This window comes from Clytia hemisphaerica, unplaced genomic scaffold (genome assembly GCF_902728285.1).
Source record: "Clytia hemisphaerica strain Z4C2 unplaced genomic scaffold, Clytia hemisphaerica genome assembly, whole genome shotgun sequence".
NCBI classification, from domain to species: Eukaryota; Metazoa; Cnidaria; class Hydrozoa; order Leptothecata; family Clytiidae; genus Clytia; species Clytia hemisphaerica.
In genome coordinates this window covers 1,416,993-1,431,143 of record NW_027104060.1, presented here as the reverse complement: position 1 = coordinate 1,431,143, position 14,151 = coordinate 1,416,993, and the positions used below count along the sequence as shown (strand labels likewise).

Genomic DNA, 14,151 nt, shown 5'->3' with positions numbered 1-14,151 from the left:
TTTCAAGGAACAGGTTTGATGATATGTAGAGAGGGTCAGAACATTATCAATAAACTTCTTGCAGATATTTCAAGAAACAGGTTTGATGATATGTAGAGAGGGTCAGAACATTATCAATAAACTTCTTGCTGATATTTCAAGGAACAGGTTTGATGATATGTAGAGAGGGTCAGAACATTATCAATAAACTTCTTGCAGATATTTCAAGAAACAGGTTTGATGATATGTAGAGAGGGTCAGAACATTATCAATAAACTTCTTGCAGATATTTCAAGAACAGGTTTGATGATATGTAGAGAGGGTCAGAACATTATCAATAAACTTCTTGCAGATATTTCAAGAAACAGGTTTGATGATATGTAGAGAGGGTCAGAACATTATCAATAAACTTCTTGCAGATATTTCAAGGAAACAGGTTTGATGATATGTAGAGAGGGTCAGAACATTATCAATAAACTTCTTGCTTGATATTTCAAGAAACAGGTTTGATGATATGTAGAGAGGGTCAGAACATTATCAATAAACTTCTTGCTGATATTTCAAGAAACAGGTTTGATGATATGTAGAGAGGGTCAGAACATTATCAATAAACTTCTTGCTGATATTTCAAGAAACAGGTTGATGATATGTAGAGAGGGTCAGAACATTATCAATAAACTTCTTGCAGATAGTTCAAGAAACAGGTTTGATGATATGTAGAGAGGGGTCAGAACATTTCAAAAACTTCTTGATATTTCAAGAAACAGGTTTGATGATATGTAGAGAGGGTCAGAACTTATCAATAATTCTTGCGATATTTCAAGAACAGGTTTGAGATATGTAGAGGGTCAGAACATTAAACTTCTTGCAGATATTTCAAGAACAGGTTTGATGATATGTAGAGAGGTCAGAACATTATCAATAAACTTCTTGCTGATATTTCAAGAACAGGTTTGATGATATGTAGAGAGGGTCAGAACATTATCAATAACTTCTTGCAGATATTTCAAGAAACAGGTTTGATGATATGTAGAGAGGGTCAGAACATTATCAATAAACTTCTTTGCTGATATTTCAAGAAACAGGTTTGATGATATGTAGAGAGGGTCAGAACATTATCAATAAACTTCTTGCAGATATTTCAAGAAACAGGTTTGATGATATGTAGAGAGGGTCAGAACATTATCAATAAACTTCTTGCAGATATTTCAAGGAACAGGTTTGATGATATGTAGAGAGGGTCAGAACATTATCAATAAACTTCTTGCTGATATTTCAAGAAACAGGTTGATGATATGTAGAGAGGGTCAGAACATTATCAATAAACTTCTTGCTGATATTTCAAGAAACAGGTTTGATGATATGTAGAGAGGGTCAGAACATTATCAATAAACTTCTTGCTGATATTTCAAGAAACAGGTTTGATGATATGTAGAGAGGGTCAGAACATTATCAATAAACTTCTTGCAGATATTTTCAAGAAACAGGTTTTGATGATCAGTAGAGAGGGTCAGAACATTATCAATAAACTTCTTGCAGATATTTCAAGAAACAGGTTTGATGATATGTAGAGAGGGTCAGAACATTATCAATAAACTTCTTGCAGATATTTCAAGAAACAGGTTTGATGATATGTAGAGAGGGTCAGAACATTATCAATAAAACTTCTTGCTGATATTTCAAGAAACAGGTTTGATGATATGTAGAGAGGGCGAGGGTCAGAACATTATCAATAACTTCTTGTTTGATATTTCAAGAAACAGGTTTGATGATATGTAGAGAGGGTCAGAACATTATCAATAAACTTCTTGTTGATATTTCAAGAAACAGGTTTGATGATATGTAGAGAGGGTCAGAACATTATCAATAAACTTCTTGTTGATATTTCAAGAAACAGGTTTGATGATATGTAGAGAGGGTCAGAACATTATCAATAAACTTCTCGCTGATATTTCAAGGAACAGGTTTGATGATATGTATCTCCTCTTCTGGAAGCTAGTGAAAATTTTGAAAACACAGAAATTTGCCAAAACCTCTAGGAAAATGAAAGACATTAGTTGAAAAAGGTGTACCAATTCCCGAAAATAACACAGATGAGATGGAGTTTTTATAAGATATTTTAATAATTGGTCATTTGAAGTAATAAAAATGACGCGTTCTTTAGAAAAAGTAACAAAATTGTTTTATTACTGGTTAACAACCAACCAAATCAAACAAGAGCTTTTAAAAACTCCATCTCGTCCCAAATAACTCCTGTGAAAACTAAATTATTTTTGAAAATAATTGTCTAGCGAAACTGAGCGAAAATATCTACTCGCAAAAATTAACCCACTTATTGAGATATTTACATCTATCGTTACCCAACTTCTTTATTACAAGTGAAATGCCTTTTATGTAAATTTACAATTCAAAAATAAATGATCTTTAAAGTTCTTTATTCAGAGGCCCAGCAAAATGTAATACTTCAGAAGTCAATGAAGAAGCTCCAAGTAAGAAATTGTTCTTGTAGTTTCGTGTTTTCTTACTATCCCAACAAGATATGAAACTTTTTCCCATGGCTTATATGAAAGAACAAGGTTTTAAGAAACGCTGAAAAAAAGAATGTAGTCAATTTTATCTGTAGCTATGATTTTTCAATATATTTTTAGCTAAAGTCGTTTACTCCATGGTATTCTAATTACTCGCATTGCATCATCATGAAAATCTCTAAAAAATGTATCCCTTAGGGTCGCAGAATATTTTAATCTCGACTTCGATTTCTTTCTTCAATGCAACGACTTTGAAAAATTGAGCTCCCACAAAATCGAAGTTGATGCACGCTTGCTTGGCCTATGGATTTAGAACGCCTTGGTTAACTCCCATCTTGTCTTCTCCGTAGGTTTCAAAACAAACAATAACACCAAACACGTCACAAAATCTTATGACCTTCAATCCAAATCACCAGCTGCGGAGGAAAAACCCTTCAAGTCTCAAGAAGATTATTACGAAGAAAGTTATTATCATGAAAATGAAGCAAATACCTCAAGATTACTCAAATGGAAGCTTAATGTATGTTAAAAATGCAATTTTCTATTTATCTGTCAACGTTGCGGTGTATTATTTTACGCTTTTTTTATAAGAACCAGTAAAGTTTTTCTGAGGCTCAGCTGTTCTTATTTTTTTGGCACTTTGAGCCTGAAATTGTTCTTATCCTGTTCTTTTGATGTAATTGGATGTAATTGGGGTATCTTAGGCGTTATACCAAATTTTTTTTCTTAAACCCCTAAATTGCTTGAAATTGAGTAAATTTAGGCTCAGCAATGTTCTTAAATTATTCTTATTTCTTGCCGATTTTGAGCCTCATTGTTCTTATAAAAAAATAGTGTTTTATGGTGTTTCACAGGTATGCAAAGAGATTCAATTCAAATTCGTGTTTATTTGTCTTCTGAAAAGGGTGAATTTGACCGAAATATTACAAGCAGTTTTTGTCCAACCAAAGTATTTCAGTGTAAACACATTCTTTGCTATGATTTTTTACTTTCAGAGCTCACTGGACAATAGTTTACAAAATGAGGTCACTTTTCTCAAAGATGAGTTAGCCAATTTGGAAATGAAGAAAAGTCAGGAAATCTTAACACTAAGCGAGGTAAACAATTATTGGATACATGTAAAGTTTCAAGTGGTCAAAACTTAATTGAAATGTCTCTGAAAAATAGACCATTGAGACCAAAAATAATTGTTACTCTCTGGGCTAGCTAGGGGGTTTGGGGGGTGTTGTTGGGTTGGAAAAAAATGTACTGGGTGGAAAATTTTGAAAAGGAGGCTAATACAGCAGAATTAGGGCAAAAGAGGGAACTTTTTGTTGATTGTTGGAATAAAAATGTCTTGAGTGGTAAATTTTCGAAAATTAATGAGCGGGGGGACGCTTATTAGGCACCTGAGAGTAACCAGGAACAAAGGAGAGCCATCATATAGGTGGATGTCTTTAGCAATGATCAAAAACTGAATGAGAACCTTTGATTCGAAAACCTTTGATTCGAAAACCTTTCGATTTTGCCAAAAAAAGTTTTTTTACACATATCATACTCAAATTAAAGTACACGTTTTTTTTATAAGAACATCCAACATTTTTGAAGCCTTCGAATGTTCTTAACCATTTGAGTTTATAGCCTTTTGAGCCTATAAATGTTTTTAACGTGTTCTTATTTTGACCATTTTCCGAGCATTTTTGCCCATTTTGCGGTGTTTTAGAATCTGCAAAGCCTTAAAATGTTCTTAACTTGTTCTTAACATTTTGGCCATCGAAGTTTTATTTTCTTATATTGTTCTTATAAAAAACGTATTTGCTTAGCTTTTACTTCATTGCTAATGTACTAGAGAACTGAGCGACAAATCAGCACTCTTCAGAAGAAATTGTCCACCACCACAAAAGAGAAAGACTTGATACAAGAAGAGAACGAACAGCTGAAAGAATCACTTTCAAAGAAAGAACATCTTTGTTTACAACTGCAAGAAATATTGAATGAAAAATCACAACAAATCGTCCGTATGCAACACCAGGAGACTGAAAACAGATCCAATTTAAATACAGAGGTAGTTGTTAATTCACTTTTATTTTTCACCCTCAGAATCAAAAAAATTTTCAAAACGCTGATTCACAAATCTTTTGGCTCGCGAAATTAAATCTCACAAAGATTAATACGATCTAAATAACCTCTAGTATCTAATCGTATTTTTGTCTCGATCCTTCGTCCAATATATACGATCTAAATATATTGCATCAAATTTCTACTAGAAGCCGTTTTTCACGTCTGTTTTAATAAAGGTGTGCCCTAACATGAAGTTAGATCATCCAGCTACTGTACTCAAGGTTGTGGAGTAGGTCACACTAAAGATTGCCAAAATTGCATGCATTCGGTACATCTTTAACTTGATGCTCGGCAGCTAGAGGGGAATGAGAGTGGCGCCCTCCCCTACCTTCGGATAGTCCTAAAGAAAAGAGAGCATTGGGTCTCCCTCAACTTGGGTTGGAAACTTACGTATGTTATAATGGTGCGTTTCTATAGATCACCTCCAATGCAACAAACCAGGTTGTTTAGTTTTCCTTGATTTAATTATGTAATGCATCAATTATATAGGTAAAAAATTTGCGATCGAAGAAAAGTCAATTGGAAAATCGTGTATCAGACCTAGAAAAGGTAGATTTCATTTCTCTTTTAGAATTGAAGTTATCTTCTATTTCTTCAAAATTATCTGCATAGTTCAAATTTTCTTTTCAACCCTTATAATTATAATAATGATAGTATTTTACGACCACCCACGTCGTAGGCTTGGGCGGGATGGAAAAATCTCTCCACCCACAAGGCATACTAATGTTTGTGAGAGACTATCCATACCAGACCTCCCTAATTTCTTGCTCATGGCAAGGGCACATTTTTGTTTTTAATTACTTGATCCACCAAAGTTTTCACGGGACGAACGACCTTTCTTTATATAATGATCGTCATTAAACATGAGCATTTTTGTTGTTTACCTTATTCTTTAATTACGGTGTGTTTATTTTCGTTAACAGGCTTTTTACAAACAATTATCAAAGATCAAAGAGTTTGAATCACAATTCAAAGAAATGAAAGAACAACGTGATATTTCAATGATAGTAAGGTCTTGTTTGAAAACCCCAACTAGTATGTACCCTTCTGTCCACTTTTTCTCTTAGTTTGAACCACAAGTGATTTTGTGGTTTAGAGAGGTTGGCTAACTCGATCTGGCCAGCCAGGGTGCAGTACGCAGTGCTGATGAGTCCCAATAAGGACGAAATGCATATGCTGCTCTGCCACCCAAATCTCCTGAGTGAATATAGTTGGACAGAAATTTTTGATTTCTTCACATATATAAAAAAATTCACGAATATAAGTTGGCTAGGTGAATTTCTTTTTTAAAGTTTAAAGAGTAGACTTGTTCCCTTTGTATGATATGTAGTGTTCCCTTTTTCCTTGGTTACGTCTTGTCATCAAATTCCAAAACACTTAGAATAATCTGCTTCATTATTTCGTTTTTTATATGTTAGGCCAAAGAAGAAGAAATAGCTGAGTTGAAACAACAAAACGAATTTTTGAAGAACGAAGTGAAAAACGTTCAGAACGATGTCTATACTAATCCCGTAAGAATTTTGATATTGTCGATGGTTTTTAGATGAAAGGGAACCATCAAAGTTAGACAGTATTAAATGCCTTATGTTAAAGTTGCAACAGGGGTACCTATTCTAATTCTTTATGAGATGAATTGTGTGCTCTTTCACTAGGAGTGATGGCCAAGTGGTCTAGCGCGTCCGCGTCTCAAACCAGGGGTTCGCGGCTCCCTGCGGCTCCCCGCTTCTTCCAATGTTCCGTTCAGTTCATAGATAGCCGAGCCGGCTGGCCGTGGACCCCGTGAAAACAATCGAAAAACTGTCTAAAAGTCCAAGATTACTGGGCTACCCGCGTAAAATGTCGACTCTATCTATAACTAGGAAATAAATTGCCAAGAGCCAGATTCGATTTAATAGCATTAAGAGACAGTATTGACCGGATATCTTTCATACTGGAATCAAACGTTGTCTTTCTCCAGCGTTAATGAAACGATGTTATTTCTGTATTTATCGGAGAGGGACAAGAGAGGTCAATAGTCTTTTTAGAAGTGTGTATTGTAATAGATTAGGGATTTTTGAATTGAATGTGCTGTCTTTATTTCAATGAACGTGTTTTTAGCGATATAGACTTCTAAATTCATAAAATCCTTAGCTAAACATAGATTATGAATTCAGACTAGTGCCCTCTCCATTACATAATTCCTTTTGTATAGAATATTACAATATCTGAAATATCTCCCACTTTTAGAAGACCATTAGATCTCAAAATTTACATAATCTCAAAGTCTCAAAGGCACCGCTAGACCCGTTCCCTCCTAATAACGTGTTGCAAAACCTTTAGCTAAAACATGATAAGTCTCTACGGTACCGCTAGACTCGCGCCCTCCCCATAATTCCTGTTGTATAGAATATTGTGATTTCTGTAACGTCTCCTACTTTTAGCATAGAATATTATAATGTCTTTAGCTTATCCTACTCTAGGATATCACAACCCTACGTACACAATTGATGAGAGAAGTCCAGAAAAATAAACAGTTACAACAAGACTCGTGCTCTCCCCCTAATATCCCTGCTGTATAGAATATTGTGATTTCTGTAACGTCTCCTACTCTAGGATATCACAACCCTACGAACACAATTGATGAGAGAAGTCCAGAAAAATAAACAGTTACAACAAGACTCGTGCTCTCCCCCTAATATCCCTGCTGTATAGAATATTGTGATTTCTGTAAAGTCTCATACTTCTAGGAGATCACAACCCTACGAACACAATTGATGAGAGAAGTCCAGAAAAATAAACAGTTACAACAAGACCTTCGGAATGTCGATGATATACACCGCAATCTTGAAAATGTCAAATTTCAACTTAACCAGGTTATACACTTTTTTATAAGGATAGCGTTTATTAGTATACTGAGACTTGAATTAGCAAAAAAGAAGCATAATTCTAAGCATAGCACGAAACTGGGAAAAATACATTATTCAAATTTTGTTTTGAAAATGGGATGAATGATCAATGAGACAGAAATGTAGACAGCGAATATTTTGACACATTGAACAAGTGATCGTTAATATAAAGCGCTGTAAAGCGTAAAAGTATGAACAATTATCGTGTTTGGGCCACTGAGACAGGGTAGTTGACAACGAATAATTTGACTTAATTGTCACTTTGAAACAAGGATCTGTAAAACATAAATAATATGAACAATTATCGTTTTGACAAGCTGAAGTAAAAGTGAAAATGAAAATCAACCAAAATTGACGATGTTTTGAAAAAACTTTCATAAGCATTTGCTGAAAAAGAAGTTTTGCTAAGTATGATGAGCCTCAGCACGAATTTTCCGTATGCTTATAGAGCAAAATTAGTATTGATTCTAGAATCTGCTAAGTTGAAGTTCAATCATGGACAAAAGGTTGTAGACAAATGAAATTTCAGTAAAAAAATGATGAGAAATAGTGTAAAATGACTCTTCAATGTGTCTGAAAGGGGAGGAAAGTTAAGAAAAACACTTTTGAAGTCGTTGCATTGCTTTTCAATTGCTTTTGAGAGAACCACAAGCAAAAAATCAGCGTTTTGATACTGGTGTAAGCCAGTTAATTAAAAACCTTTTGTCCATGGTTGTTGTATGGATTCTGTTCGAGATTCGGCCATTACTCTTCCGTGCTTAGTTGTATAGGGGGGGGGGGGGAGAGAAGAAGCGGGGGGGAGGTGGAACTTTTAAATAAAAACGGGGTGTCATAATTACGTGATATTGAATTGATTTTAGTGAATTTCCCTAGGAAGATGAAGGTTTTTGATACTTTTTTTGGCAAGTCATTAAAGTCATTAAAATGGTGTCATTATAAAGTGTTTTTGGGTTGAAAAAATAGAAAAAATTAAAATTAACACCCCCCTACAATTAAGCACAGAAGAGGACGTTTTCTGATCTTTTTGAAGCACAGTAATTTGAATATTTGATTGATTTTAATTGAAGTCATTTTCAATCGATTTGCTATAAAATCATTATCTATAGTACACCTTTTTTTTAGAAGAACAATTTAATAAGAACAATGAGACTCAAAATCACCAACAAATAAGAACAATTTAAGAACCGATCCTGAAATTACTCAATTTTAAGCAATTTAGGGGTCAAATTAGTAAAATAACGCCTAAAATACCTCAATTACATCCTATGAATAAGAACAGGATGAGAACAATCTGAGGCTCAAAATGCCAAAAAAGTAAGAACAGCCGAGCCTCAGAAAAATTTTACTGGTTCTTATAAAAAAAGTGTAAGTCACATAGACTGACAAACTTCTTTTTGCGCTACATTTTCAGCACCAGAAGCTTTTCAAAAGTTTGGCAATCGAACTTTTCGAAGAATGCACAAAAATGTCGGTCATCAAAGGCTCATCACCGAAGTCACCAAAGTAAGTATCTCAATATGATTTTATTTGTCTCTTTTATCGTGGAAGTAACCTCAGATACATGCTCAAACTTTCACTCGCCTTCAAACTGAATAAACGGAACCCAAAAATCTAAATTCATCATCAAAATTTCTCAAATATAAATGTGAAAAAGTTCATAGAATCTCTTCCAACTATCTTCTTTCAGGAGATTAAAAATAGTTGGTCAGAAATTCTTATTTTTTTACGTGTGCAATCTTTAATAATCGATCCAAAGATTCGTTTTTCGTTAGGTACCTACCTGTAGGTAGAGGAGCGTGTCGCTCTTCCTTTATGTGTTAATTGTTGACGTTTCTTTTTTTAAGAAAGGTACGCGATATTCCTTTTCGTTTCACAGGTTAACTTGTTCATCTTCACCAGGGGACAAAGAACAGACGAATATCTTGGTGAATGCAATGGTAACTTCTATTTCTCTCTTTCTTTCTCTTCTCTCTCTTTTACCGTGGCTGATATGGGCATCCCTGCGCCTATCTTGCCGCGGCGGTGTAAGTTAGGCGGCCGCCTAACTTAGCGATGGATTAACTCGGGCGGCCGCCTATCTTAACTTAGGCGGCCGCCTAATTAGTCAATCTTGCTGATCTATTCTGGTCTGTATTTTTATCATCTCAATTCACGCGGCCGCCAGTTTTATCATTTCAAATTTCAAAACAAACAACAAACATGGTAGCCATTTTCCTTTTGCTTGCTTTTGAAATTCCTCTGCAACTTGATACACCATTTTGGTATTTTTGTTTACTTTATTAACACGTGCAACAGAAGATAGGTGGCCAACTCAGGTGGCCGCCTAAGATTTAACAAGTTAGGCGGCCGCCTGAATTAGAATAGGCGGCCGCCTATATCAACTCAAGCGGCCGCCTAAGATTTAACAAGTTAGGCGGCCGCCTAAGATTCAAATATAAAATGTAGACCAGAAAGCTAATTTGATGACCATCCATCGATAAGTTAGGCGGCCGCCTAAGATGACAGGCGGCCGTCTGACTTGAACCGCCGCGGCAAGATAGGCGCACGGTACTCTTTCGATAGAATATTTTACGCTTGGTCTGTAAGCTTAACGGAAGACTGAATTTTGCTAGCACTAATTCAAACTGTCGACTTTTTTGTCTTACTTCCGTTGGGTGTGAAAGACTGTTGAAAATTGACTGAAAATTGATATCGATGTAACTAATTAATCGATGTAAGCCTTTCTCTTGTTTCAGAAAACCTTCAAGGAAAACTTCGATGACTTTAGATCGTACACTATATCCATCCAAGAAAAATTGAAGGTAAATGAAATTCTTCAAGTCCCTCCCAAAGCTTTGTCCCAAAAAATATTATAGCTGCAAAAAATCGCAATGAGATAACATTTATGAGAAGATTTTTATGCGTCATTCATTCATTCATTTCTGCCAAGTCAATGAGACAGGGATGATATATTGTTCATTGTATCCTTTATTTTTAGACGCAATCTTCCCTGGAGCTTTCACAATCACCTTCCGCCAACAATTCATCACCTACAACCTCCATTTCAAACAAATTATTACGTCATCTACAGAATCGTGTACAACAATTACGTCAAGAAAATATTCAATTGAAAGAGAATTTAAAGAACTCCTCGTTAACGGTAAGTCATTTGACGTTATCTATTGCCCATTTTTCATGATATGGTGTTTTAAGATGTTTTTTCGTGGATATTTTTTTCGAAGGAACCTGCTTCGAATGTCAGTTGAAACCTATCTTCTCTCGATGAAAAGATGTGTCTTTCCGAACTTTAACCTGAATGTATTTTCCAACTCCGTTGCTATCATCCGTCATCTCCGTTTATTCTCATAAAGTTACTGTAAAGACAGGGATTTAAAACTGCCCGTACATTGTTCCCTGGACAATGACTTTGATACAACACGTGTGAAAATGTGTTAACAAATCCTTTTTTGTCTCAAATAGTACTGAGTTTATGAATGTGTGTTATTCTTCTACGGAAATGGTTAGCTTTTGCTAAAGTTTTGGTTTTCCAAATCGCTTTAGCTCAGACACTTTACTGTCCTTAAAAGTGCAAATGCATAAACTCACTATTGCGAAAAAGATAGTGTCCTTTTAGCTCATTCTTCTTGTAAGTTTGAGGATTTTGCCTGTTAAGATCTTTTCTTCGATGCGATTGTACTCAAATATTACTTTCTCGTTAAAGATCAGCATTCTAGTTTCAATTGATTATTTATCAAAATACTTAAACTGATCTTTAGGTCTTCGATACAAGTGATATAACGAGGCGAGTAGAAGATTTGGAATGTCAACTTCAGGTAAGAATTATAACCGTCAAATATCACGATTGGTCACGTGGAAATAGTTCTTCTTTTTATTAGGGCAATTAGTTATGACTACCAAGAAGCAAAAGAGCTCAACCGACTGTTGAGAAAATCTAGTTTAAGATCCCAGAATTTCCTGATTTCAAAGCCCCGAAAGGTCTATATTTGAAACTCTTGTTTGAGGCCACTAATTAAATAGTTCTTCTTTTATTGCTGGGCATTTTGCATGCAGTCTGTTCCTCTAAAGGATCCTGCATTGTAATACGCATGCGTAATTTGTTGTTCTTTTAGACCACATGTAGTTAATTCCCGTGATAAATGAAGGGGAATGGTACAGTCACTTTCGGTCGGGGTTGTCGATGGCGAAATATGTCGTTTTTTATGAGATTTTTCGTTCTTTTTGTCTATTTTTAGTAATGCAGGATTCTTTAGATAAATGGTTCGCCCTGACTGTTGAGAAGATGTAGTTTCGTCTCCCAAGAGTTTTCAGAAAAGATAATCAATTTTAAACTCCATCTAGGCAGAGAAATGTAAAGGGATAGAAAAATAACTTCTCTGATTACCAAAAGTGATCGTTTCTGCCCCCATGATGTATTTTAGAACGTCAAACGTTGACCCTATGGTAATTTTACGATGTTTCCCTCAGGATTGTAGTTGATTGCGACTAAAAATAATGTTGTTTTTCTCTCAGGACAAGGAAGTTAAGATGAATGAGCAGCAAGCATTATTAGAATCGAAAATGTTGGAAGTGTTGACGCTACAACACGCTCTCAAACAGTCAACAAAGGTAATGACAATCAGTTATTTTCCATTATTAATACACGCTTTTCTTTATAAAAATGGTATAAATCCATTTCATTATGGATATTCTTAACTTTTTTGGGAAAATACATCATTCTTAGCGGGAAATATTCCCGGAACGGGAAAGTGGAAAACTTCCCGAAACGGCTAGATTTTCCTAATCAGGAAGATCGGATGTTTCCTGGTCGGAAAAGTTGGCTTTGAGCACCCCGGAAATGGTAGTGAAAAATAAATAGCTGACTTCTCTTGTAAAGGAGGGAAAATAAATAACATTCATCTTCCTGATTTGACTTCTCGAATGGAGCACTAAAAATCGGTGGAAAATTCAAGATTGCAGCCATAAAAATTGATCAAATCAGGAAGTTGTGTCCTTTTCAGGCAACACTACCTCCCCGTCAGGGAAATATTTCCCATTTGGGCGATACTTTTCATATCGATATACTCTTAGGTTCCAAATAAACGACCCCCCCCCCCCCGCCCCCCGCGCTTAATTTTTCGTAAATTTTCCAACACCCCCCCCCCCCCCGGACCTTATTAGGACCTGCCATTTATTAATTTTTAAGAATATGTTCAGCTGTCAAAGAAAAGGCCCCTTATTTTGCTCTAAAAAGCCTGTTTTTAGCCTGCATTTACCTTATTTTTGGGTTTTCAGAAGTACAATTTCCACCTCCCCCGTTTATTTGGAGTAGTGTTACCGACTGTATGTTATGGCTCAAAATAATGTCATTTATCATTCCACTTTTCTAGGAGCGTCTTCGCCACGAGAAACAATATGCAGACACAATGGCCATCAACCATACAGATCAAAGCCCGAACACGCTTTCTCATCATTTAAACGGTAATGACTTGACCTCTGAAATCTCTTGACGTGCGGCGGGAGGGAGGTAGACGTTATTTTTGTAGCTATGTCTTGTTCTTTACTCGGTCTTAAAACTAGTGTGGTGGAAAAACTTGATATGAAACTTACCTCCTTCGATCCATGCTTTTTGTTTTTTCCAATATAAAGCTATTTAGTATCATTGAGATGGTAGTAACAATATTCGAGCTTCTTGTTAGTATGTTTTGAAACGAAATCAACATGAAAGGGGTTGCGGAACGAGCGTTCCGTTTTCGCAAAGCGAAATTTTGTGACTCAGGAAATTCAGCGCTCGCTGCGCTCGCTGCTAAAAGCGATAAAAAACATACTTTTGATTGCCTGGCTAAGGTTATTGACAAATCTTCCAAAAATGTAAAAATACTTTCGATTTACATAAGAAAAGGAATGAGAAAATTGCCAAAGATTACCTAACGGATTCGATCTACACCAAAAAAGTGTAGTTTGTGAAACGCAAGAATTCCTTCACAACTCGAAGACGCAGAAAGTAAAAATTCTAATACACTAATTTTTTTTATAAGCATACGATAAATTTCGGCTGAAGCTTACTATGCCTAAAGCTCAATTTTGAGCCTCGAGTTATGCTTAACGCTATGCTAGGTAAGAAATTTATGAAAATTATGGTTCTAAAAATTTCTTTGGCTCAGCCTCAATGTATGCTTAGTATATGCTTAATTTTTCTGGAAATTTGAGCTTCAGTATGCTTATAAACGTTATGCTTATAAAAAAATGAGTGTACTAAGGTATCGAGCACTTCACTAAAAAGCGGGATTTTTATCTCGTACCGTGGGTGATGTTTAGTATAGGTTAATAGAAATAGGGTAGCTTTTCTTCAAATCAATTTTGCAAAAAGAAGTCCTCAAATTCGACAACGTAACAAATTGGACCATTTAAAAAATACGTTATACCCAATGAAGTATAAGCCTAATTCTATCCCTCCGGGCTTATACTTCATTAGTTATACCCCTTATGTTAAGCTTGACAGACGGCTAGGTCTTAGCAATGGGCATGAGATGTATTGAATTATTCTTGATATCAAAATTTTCTGTTATGATATTGTTTACATTTTTTAATAGAATATTATCTAGTATAATAATTTAAAAAACTACAAATTTCTTTTTTTACTGTGCATAATAAATATAATAAAAATATATAATAAATAATAC

General features: G+C 35.3%; 1 protein-coding gene and 1 long non-coding RNA gene across 2 annotated transcripts; both read left to right on the top strand.

Moving 5' to 3' along the window:
- Positions 1–1,881: 1,881 nt before the first annotated feature.
- LOC136812373 (putative leucine-rich repeat-containing protein DDB_G0290503) lies at positions 1,882–10,957 on the top strand. The gene is made up of 14 exons (XM_067068868.1): positions 1,882–1,943; positions 2,422–2,468; positions 2,858–3,027; positions 3,503–3,604; positions 4,336–4,551; positions 5,531–5,614; positions 6,026–6,118; positions 7,067–7,159; positions 7,334–7,459; positions 8,904–8,995; positions 9,369–9,429; positions 10,228–10,293; positions 10,470–10,631; positions 10,952–10,957. The coding sequence occupies exons 1-14, from the start codon at positions 1,882–1,884 to the stop codon at positions 10,955–10,957; spliced, it is 1,380 nt and encodes a 459-aa protein (XP_066924969.1).
- A 289-nt stretch (positions 10,958–11,246) lies between these two features.
- On the top strand, positions 11,247–13,062 carry LOC136812448 (uncharacterized). Its single transcript, XR_010847354.1, has 3 exons — positions 11,247–11,304; positions 12,002–12,097; positions 12,859–13,062. It is a non-coding gene; the product is annotated as an uncharacterized lncRNA (long non-coding RNA).
- Positions 13,063–14,151: the final 1,089 nt, after the last annotated feature.

Bases quoted from the DNA above. Each gene is read 5' to 3' on its own strand.
- LOC136812373 (XM_067068868.1), top strand. From the start codon at position 1,882: ATGATATGTAGAGAGGGTCAGAACATTATCAATAAACTTCTCGCTGAT. The intron at 4,552-5,530 runs GTAGTTGTTAAT...TTTCGTTAACAG, and splicing joins GATCCAATTTAAATACAGAG to GCTTTTTACAAACAATTATC. The intron at 7,160-7,333 runs GTATAGAATATT...TCATACTTCTAG, and splicing joins CTCCCCCTAATATCCCTGCT to GAGATCACAACCCTACGAAC.